Source organism: Carya illinoinensis, chromosome 1 (genome assembly GCF_018687715.1).
Source record: "Carya illinoinensis cultivar Pawnee chromosome 1, C.illinoinensisPawnee_v1, whole genome shotgun sequence".
Taxonomy (NCBI): Eukaryota; Viridiplantae; Streptophyta; class Magnoliopsida; order Fagales; family Juglandaceae; genus Carya; species Carya illinoinensis.
The window spans coordinates 29,419,612-29,428,935 of NC_056752.1; the positions used below are offsets into that span (position 1 = coordinate 29,419,612).

Here is a 9,324-nt window from a genome sequence, read left to right on the forward strand (position 1 = left end):
GCTGGTCAGCACCAAATAACATTTGAGTTTGAAGTGTCTGTACGATACGATGGAAGATGTACAGTTTATCTATGATACATTTTTAGAGCTCCATTAACTGACCTATATATATATAATATAATTATATATATATTTGGACATGAGAAATGTTTTAACCACTATTCCACAAAAATAAATCCACAATCTACATAACTTAATACTACATTAGATTGATAATAGTAGATTTAACATATCGATCATACGCCATTTCAGTTTATTTCTTCATAACTATAGCATTTCATAAAGTAGGTTTTAAATTAAGTGAATAAGCCAAACAAGAGGCATGCTTGAAGAAACACCCCGCTGCAAAATTCAAAAAGTAGAAGAAAAAGAAGAGGCAAACTGGAAGAAAATCGTAAAAGTGGAATTTTTTTTTTCTTTTAGAATTTGGGTTGCAATAGAGATAGATTTTGATGCGGTAATGTGGTTTTAAATGCAGTGAAGGAGAGTAGGATTTAGGGTCATTAAAGTGATACCTACTTAATTGCCACCTTAAATGCTTTGGCCTGCCCTCCTTTTAATAGGTTTGATGAAAGCAATTTAAGAACCCTCTTTAGTAGCCACGACCTCTTTGCATGACTCTTTGCAATCCAAAGGTGGTGGGGGCACTTTGAGGGTGTCCAGCGTTTTACGCTTCTGTTTAACTCCCGAGTATTGTTTCCCTCAACTGCTCAGAACTAGTTGCTTCATTTCCCCTGCAGTCTCCATTCTTAGTTTTCTTTTCTACTTCTGCAATATCATTGCAGATCATAACGATTGAGTGGGAAAGGGAGAGTGCGGATGTAGTAGAAGCTTCTTGACAAAGAAATACTTGATCTTTCAAAGGAGAATTTGGAGGATATATATAATGGAACTTCCGAAGCTGTCTTTGGCTCCAACAAAGTTTGTTGTCAACAAGACTAGCAGCGCGGCCTATAGCTCATCTTCAGAATCTAACAGCAACCCTTCTCGGAAGAGGAAGTTTTTCAGTGATTATCCGCTGAAGACTGATGAAAAAGTAGTCCACACAAGTGTTGATCTTCAACTCAAAGACCCTCTGCCATTGGATTGGGAGCAATGCCTTGATCTTGAAGTCTCTCTCTTCTCTCTCTCTCTCTCTCTCTCTCTCTCTCTCTCTCTCTCTCTCTCTGTGATTGAAATAGTTTTAACTTATCCCAATGTCCTAATTTTCCTATATATGTTCTACACTCTAGAGTAGGTAGCTTTGCTTTGGGAATTTGATTCTACTGATAGAACTGCCTCTTCGGAATTATTAAGTGCATATTTATAAGTAACTTGATATTCTGATTCCCCATTTTTGCTCTTGCAGTCTGGAAGGATGTATTATCTAAACAGAAAGACCTTTAGAAAGAGTTGGAGCTGGCCCAAGGATCAAAAGCTTGATCTTGAACTCAACATCGCAACACAGGAGTACTCCAATTGTTCCGAGCAGTACTGCAGTAGCGACAGCTCTGATAAAGTACTTATTGATGACTCCAAGAAGAAACACATGACCTCAATAAACAGCAACAACATGATGGCTTTGCCCTGCTTGAATTGTCATCTCCTTGTCATTCTCTCCAAAGCTGTTCCCTCTTGTCCCAACTGCAAGTATGTCCATTCGCTCCCGTCCCAGCAGAGCCCACCACCACTCCGAGTCCCTGCGGTCAAGTCCCTCAACACCTTAAGCCTCTTAAACTGATTCATGTCAATCTGTGGACCATGCAGGCAGTGGAGCATATATGCTAATTAAGCTACTGGTTCTGGTGCTGATGTTGTACTCGGTAGAAGAATATGGATGCCAAAAATTATCGAAGTGGAGGAGAAATTAACAAAAAATGAACACTACAGTATTTATGGGTCTATTGATCTCTTTTTCATTTCAGATCTAAGAATTTATGGAAGATCCATATATAATCTGAATCTACTCAAAAAGTAGTAAATGTAAAAATTTATGAGAAGTACTGTTTCTAGTATTTTATTTGTTTTATAAAGTCTTTGAGACAGTATGCGAGATATAAGGATGATGGACTGAATTTATGCTTCTGCTCAAAGGAAATTCCGAAATTCTAGCTTCACTCACACTAGACAAAATGCCTGCAAATAATATAGATTTCTTGTCCCCATTGGCCACTACAGTTTTGGTACAGATGATTGTTGCCAAATTTATGATGATGCCATGTTGAGGTCTAAGGCAGAGGTACAAATGGGTCTATGATGCCCTTTCAGATGATCGGTCTGGCGGTCACCTTTCCAAGACAATCAGTATTGAGAGAGAAGGATGACGTTAGTTTCGTTTTGCTCATTTTCCAAAGCAAAACTTAAAGGCGCCACTGGCAATAATTTGCACACCTCCTGTTATCCGACTGAACCAGCCGTGATTGCCAAAGGTGGCACCAAGATATCGACCCAGTTACCTTCGTCGGGATTTACTTGGTTTTTCGGTATCCACGTTTACAATATTATTATTATTATTATCAAGATTTTAATAAAGGTAAGCCGATTAGGGATTTAAATTTTAATCGACAAATCGAAAAATTGGCCCAGACCAGCCCGATTGTGCCGAAACTGGTTTCATAAAATGGAAAATTGGCTGAAACCAGTCTAGTCTCGGTTCCAGTCATGTTTAGACCAGACCGGTACAATTTTATATATTTTTATTTATTATATATTTTATATTATATATAATTTTTATATATAATATATAATAATATAAATTATAATTATATATAAGATAATGTTATTATAATTTATAAAATAAAGTTTAATCTTAAATATGAAAATTTAATTCATCATATGTTTTAAATATATAATATTATAACAGAGTCCCTTCGGACCGGTCGGGCTGTTTTCCTCTTAATAACAGCCCCTACACATGAAGTGACACGTAGGCCAGCTCACAATAAGCTGTCTGAAGGAGAATCAGCCGATTGATTTCAGAAATTACAACTCACTACGTATTACGAAAAGAAATAGTGTAATTTCAGAACTTCTCCGAACTCCTCTCTCATCTGCACACACCGGTAACCTGAGAACACCGGTAAGGTCCTCCGAGTTGCACCTCGAGTGCCTCGGCCTCTCATTTTTGGTATCCTCTTTTTTCGAATCCGGTCCTTCAAGCTTCTGGTTCTCAAAAATCGAACCGCTCTCCGTACATTTTGTCCCCTTCTTCAAGTTCTTGATGAGATTTGATTTAATGGAGACCTCCATTCGGCCTTGAAACCTCTGGGAAGATGAAAGCTCGTCGCTGTCTAGGATGAGCTCCGCTCTGTAGCAATCCGAAGCTGTTCTCTTCAGTTCTGAAATCTCGGCCTCCATTGCCTTGACTTTTTCCTCGCTTTCTGTCCTCTGATTATCCATCTTCGTCTTCAGACCCTCCAGTTTCATTCTCAACGTCTGGTTCTCAATCTCCAAGCACTCGACTCGCTTCGAAACTCTGTGGAGCTCATCATCCTTGACGGAGATCTCGTTCTCGAGGACAGGAACAATGGCGACGAACTCCTTCAAAAGCTTGTACTCGAGGAGCTCAGTCTTCAACAGAGACTCTCTCTCCCGGAGTTCCTCGACCAGGCGAAGAAGCTCCGTGACGTCAGGTGGTCGAGGCTGGACCTAAGCCGAGAAGCGTGGGAAGTACACCCCAAAGGAGCACGAGATTGACGACTTCTGAGGCACCTTCCCCAAGCTCGGCGATGGCAATGGCGATTTCGGTAGCATTTCTTGCGCCGAACGCGCTGGCGACTTCTGCAGCCCCATGGCCACTCTCACCTTCCCAGCCACCATTGCTACCGCAACTCTACCTCTCTCTCTCTCTGTCTCTCTAAAAGCATATGTTTTTTAATTCTTTCCGAGTAGGTTAGTTTGATGAAGAGGAGGTGACCTGTGTCTCCGATGGTGAACAACTTCGATGGAGAGGAGGAGGTGACCCGCGACTTTTCAGGTGACCAGTGTTCTCAAGTGGCCGGTGTGTGGCCGAGGAAGAAGAAATTCATACCGGGGATTTGCAAGGTGTTCAGCGAGAGGGGTGTGTGGCCCAGGAAGAAGAAGTCTGGGTTCAAAGGGTCTGAAGAAATGATTTGGTGTAAACGGATCCATCACAAATAAAATGAATTGGACACGTGCCGCACCATAATTGAAGGGCTGTTATTAAGTGAAAAGCAGCCCGACCGGTTATAAGGTTTTGCCATATTATAAATATATATTATTGTTAATAATATTTTATCATAGATTCATAAGAAGCAAGAACTAAAAAAGAAAGAAAATCACTCAAATATTATTACTAAATTTTGATGGCCTAATACACTTAAAACTCTTTATAGTTTTTCTAATAAGTACATAAGATATTAGTAGATAAATATAAATTATATGCTAATATTTATGTCTAGCATCTCTTAAGCATAGAAGAAGAGAAGGAAGGTGAGGGAGAAGAGAGGCTCTGGGTGTAGTACCTAGAGTCGAGGGAGAAGTTCTAAAAATAAGTTGTGCTTAATGCTGAGGCCAGGCATTCCTTTTATAGAGTAAAGAAGCACTGTATACAATCATTAAAGGATAAATATGAAATATGATTGCAGGAAATAAATATGAATATGATTGCTAAAAATAAATATGAATATGATTGCAGAAAATAAATAATAGAAAATATAAGCAAATACTGAATATAAACAAGTTTATTAAAATAAACAAGTTTTAATAAGATTACAGAAGAATATCTGGAGAGATTAGGGATGTAGAAGAAGAGAAGGAAGGTGAGGGAGAAGAGAGGCTCTGGATGTAGTACCTAGAGTCGAGGGAGAAGCTCTAAAAATAAGTTGTGCCTAATGCTGAGGCCAGGCATTCCTTTTATAGAGCAAGGAAGCACTATATACAATCATTAAAGTAGAGATACAGTGAAAGTAAAAGTAAATGGTACTATACACAATCATGAGTAGAGGTACAGTAAATATGTCACCCGTGATTGAACAGTGTATTCAATCCTGTGAATCAAGGCAGCTGGCTGTCAGCTGAATAATGATGGATCAATCATCAGATAATCTTAGAGTGTCTTCTGAATCATGTCCAAATGTGTTACTGTAGGAGGCTTCAAAGGAGGCTTCTGATTCTAAGTCAGAACTGTCTTCCTTCAGCGATTTTTGGAGTAGGTGAATTAAATCCTTCTTTGTTAGTCCTGTAGAAATATTCTTTTTCTTGGACTTGGAGGATTGAACAGACTTCTGGGAAGAGGAAATAGTTGCTTTCTTCTTTGAAGTGGTCGAACTGGTCGGTGCCTGGATTAATGGATATTTAGGAGCTGATCGGTTAATAGCAAGGAAATCTTCAGAGTTTTTCAGATTAAGGGTAGTCTGACCAAACTCTTTAGAAATAGTATTGATCATGTTTGCCATGTGAGGGAATCTGTCCCACCATTTAACAAAGGCAAACCTGTGTAGAATATCACCATTTTTCTCGTAGGACCATTTTAGGATCCATGGAGGTTTGAATCTTTTATTGAAATGAATGCAGTATGGAAATTTAGTCTCATATGCATCCAACTTTGGAGAGATTGCTTGAATAAAGGATTTGTAGGCCCGTTGGAGTTCTTCTGGGAAAATGTCCGGAATGAGTCCAAATTGGTGCCACCATTTATTGAACCATAGTGGAATTTTTCCTCTGAAATTCTTATCAAAGTTAAAAAACCACGAATGTGACATATCTGGTGTCTGGAAAAGCATGAACCTGAACCAGGCATCAATGTAGTCATAATAATTGTAAGCAATTTCTGAATCACGGAGTTTTTTGGAAGTAGAGGGGTGTGTACCCCAATCTTCTTCAGTGATGAATTTGAGAATATAAGCACTATGATAAATCAGTTTGGAATCATCTGTTTTATCATAAATAGGTTTAATGGTTAAGGAATCAGTGTGAATCAGGATACTGGAATAAAACTGGAGATTTTTGGATGGATTCTTTGGGATCCAATGGAAATTGGGGGGAAAATAGCGGGTAGCTATTTTGTAGGGATCTGTGTCTATGGATCGATTGGGTTCAATGTAGAATAGGTCCCAAGAATACATTTTTTTGATGTATTGGGTTTTTGAAGCAGGGAGGAATAATTGAGTAGGCCTTACTGTTGCTGAAACAATAGGTTTGGCATATGGATCATATGGAGCTGAAACAGTTGAAGCAAAAGAAGCAGGTTTTGATATACTACCCAAGGTAGTAAATCGGTTGGCAATTTCCACAAGAGGTGCCGGTTTGGTTGAAACAGGTGGTGGTGGGGCGGGGACAATTTGTTTTCCTTTATCTCATTTTTTGCTCACGGTTGCTGCAAGAATTCACGAGTAAGGAAATCAGGAATAGAATTATTAGAACCTTTAATATACTCAATATCAAAGTAAAAAACACTTAAAATAGCTTGCCATCTGGCGAAAATATGTTTAGATGCAATGTTTTGAACATCTTGTTCTAATACATATTTAGCACTCATGCAATCAATGCGTAACAGGAATTTTTCATTTAATAAATCACTTTGGAATTTTGATATGCATAATACTATAGCAAGTATTTCTTTCTTAATAGTGCTATAATTATGCTGTGCAGGGTTCCAGACTCCAGAATGGAAACGAACAATTTGCTCAGAAGAGTCTGGTGAAACTTTTTGTTTCAGAATGCCGCCATAACCTATGTCTGAGGCATCTGTTTCCACAATTTTGAAGGAATCAGGAGTAGGAATACCAAGGCATGGAAGAGTTTTGACATATGCCTTAATCTGCTTAATAAGATTGGTATGGATATCTGTCCAAACAGGAGGATTAGTATGCAGACGATCAAACAATGGTTTACACTGTTTTCTCATGTTTTGATAGAATTCAGCAATATAATTGAGGGAACCAAGGAATCTTTGTAATTGATTTTTATCAGTGATGACATCAGGAAATTTGTCAGCAAATTCTATAGCCCGATTGATGGGTCTAATTTTGCTTTCTAAAATATCATAACCAAGGAAACGAATCTTGGTCTGGAACAAATTGATTTTCTTTGCAGAAACAACAAGACCATTTATTCTGATGATATCAAGAAACGTTTGCAAATGTTTCCAGTGTTCATCAATGGATTTGGAGAATATGAGAACATCATCAATGTAAACAATGGTAAAATGGGTGAAGGCATTGAAAATGTCATTCATGGTATTTTGGAATTCACTAGGGGCATTTTTGAGGCCAAAGGGCATCACGTTCCACTCATAGTGACCAAGGGGAGTAGTGAATGTAGTTTTGTATCTGACTCACAGATCTGGATTTGCCAAAATCCTGACTTAAGGTCGAATTTGGAAAAGACTACTGCATCACTTAATCTCTGTATTAAGTCATTTTTGTTGGGGATGGGATACCTGATCCACTCTAAGACTTTGTTCAAAGGTTTGTAATTAATAACTAGACGAGTAGCACCTCTTTCTATTTCTACATTTTTTTGGACATAGAAAGCAACACAAGAACATGGAGACTTACTAGGTCTAATAATGTTTTTAGCAAGCAAATCTTTGATTTCTTGTTTACAGAATTCTAAAGTTTCACTATTCATTTGAATAGGGCGAGCTTTAGTGGGAATGTTTTTCTCAGAGAAATCCTTAACATAAGGAAGGGAAACAACATATTTTTTCCTATGCCAAAAAGCATTGGGGAGATCAGAACAAACATAAGAGATTAATCTTTGATTAAAATCAGCAATTTTTGATTGGAGCAAAGGATTAGACAAATGTTCAGAGATCTTTTTGTATTTGATTTCCTAATGAAGGGAATTCAAATGCTGGGTTTTTGCCAAAAGCAAGAATTTCAAGCTTTTGTCAATGTCGATTTCGAATTTTGTAGCGAAAATAAATTTCACTTTCTGTCCAAAAGGATCAGTAGTGATACCATCTTTGTCAGAAATAAAAGGATATAAAGCAGAGATAAAAGGGATTCCTAATATGACTTTATCAGACATATTTCGGACTAAAACAGAAGGGATTTTGAAGCAAACATTATCTTGGCAAACATGAGCATTGCTTAACTCATAATTGATCTTCATCTTAGATCCATTTGCCGTAGATAGCTTTTCAGTAGATTTTTCATAATATCTACTGGGAACTAATCCTTCTTAGATACAATTCATATCCGATCCGGAATCAATCATAGCAATAACAGAGAATTTGAAATCATGAGCAATGATAATGTTAACACGTGAAAACCATTTGGGGGGAATGGAATGGCGAATTAAAGCAATCTAATTTTATGAAGATTTCTCTTCAGTTTTCTCAGAACTAGAAGGCTGCTCATCATCAGAAGGGATGTTATGATCAAACTGTTTATCAATTTTAACACATAAAAGCTCCTGCTGTAAAGCAGAGTTTGAATCTTTGAGTTTATTAACCTCAGTCTTGAGTTCAATAATCTCTTTTTTGATTAGATTTACTTCATTTTGTAAATCTTGGGTGGAAACTTCTTTAGGTTTTTTCTTCTGAAACCTTTCTAAAGTTTCTTGAAAATTGATCATTTGTTTAGGAGGCTCTGACTCAGGATGAGTCAGTGTCTTCTTGAGCTTAAGAAGGTATTCTTGTTTAAGCTCTGGATCCTGAATTTGTGAAATCATAGTTAATAAAAGATTTTCTTGTTCTTCACCTTTGGATAAAACATTAATTGTTTTTCCTACAGGTTTGCAACAAGAGTCAGTGCAGTTACAACCAAGCTTAATAATGGGAGAATCAGAAGATTCAGTTTCTGAGTGATATTCTGAATCACTAGAACTGAATTCACTCATGTCAGAGGAAGAAGCTTTCATTTCCATGAGTTGGAATAATTCTTCTTGATCAATGACACTAATATTCAACACATTAAGCTTATTTTTGAATTTGTTAGGTTTCTGGGTACGTTTATCAGCAAAATGTCCCTTCTTCCCACAATTAAAACATTTTCCTTTTGAAGCATTTTGGAAATTCTTCTTTTTAGGAAAGGATTTCTTGTTAGGTGATTTTTTGTAAAAATCATCACGGGGTTTTCTCCTGTAACCACCATGAGGTTTGGAAAACTATTTAAACTACTTGGGCTTTCGTCTAAAAGGAGCAATAGGAGGAAGGCCATACTGTTCACAAAATGTTCCCATTTCGTACTTGGCTTTCTTACTATTTTTCAACTGTTGACGAAGCATACGTTGATCATTGCACATACTAATACCCAGCTTCTTAATTACGCTGAAAAAATCACCATAAGTGAAATTATCATAATTAAGAAACCCTGAGGTATCAGTGAGTTCATCCTTGACTTTGAGAGCAAAAAGATGAGGTAAACCATCGATGAA

General features: G+C 37.5%; 2 protein-coding genes across 2 annotated transcripts; one reads left to right on the top strand and one right to left on the bottom strand.

Annotated features, from left to right (window-relative positions):
* The first annotated feature begins 583 nt into the window (after positions 1 to 583).
* On the top strand, positions 584 to 2,072 carry LOC122314760. Its single transcript, XM_043130342.1, has 2 exons — positions 584 to 1,111; positions 1,349 to 2,072. The coding sequence occupies exons 1-2, from the start codon at positions 887 to 889 to the stop codon at positions 1,718 to 1,720; spliced, it is 597 nt and encodes a 198-aa protein (XP_042986276.1). The 5' UTR covers positions 584 to 886; the 3' UTR covers positions 1,721 to 2,072.
* An 889-nt stretch (positions 2,073 to 2,961) lies between these two features.
* On the bottom strand, positions 2,962 to 3,798 carry LOC122282183. Its single transcript, XM_043094155.1, has 2 exons — positions 3,691 to 3,798; positions 2,962 to 3,627 (listed from the first exon to the last, which is right to left on the bottom strand). The coding sequence occupies exons 1-2, from the start codon at positions 3,796 to 3,798 to the stop codon at positions 2,962 to 2,964; spliced, it is 774 nt and encodes a 257-aa protein (XP_042950089.1).
* Between the last annotated feature and the right edge of the window lie 5,526 nt (positions 3,799 to 9,324).

Bases quoted from the DNA above. Each gene is read 5' to 3' on its own strand.
- LOC122314760 (XM_043130342.1), top strand. From the start codon at position 887: ATGGAACTTCCGAAGCTGTCTTTGGCTCCAACAAAGTTTGTTGTCAAC. The intron at 1,112-1,348 runs GTCTCTCTCTTC...TTGCTCTTGCAG, and splicing joins AGCAATGCCTTGATCTTGAA to TCTGGAAGGATGTATTATCT.
- LOC122282183 (XM_043094155.1), bottom strand. From the start codon at position 3,798: ATGGTGGCTGGGAAGGTGAGAGTGGCCATGGGGCTGCAGAAGTCGCCA. The intron at 3,628-3,690 runs GTGCCTCAGAAG...TTCTCGGCTTAG, and splicing joins CATCGCCGAGCTTGGGGAAG to GTCCAGCCTCGACCACCTGA.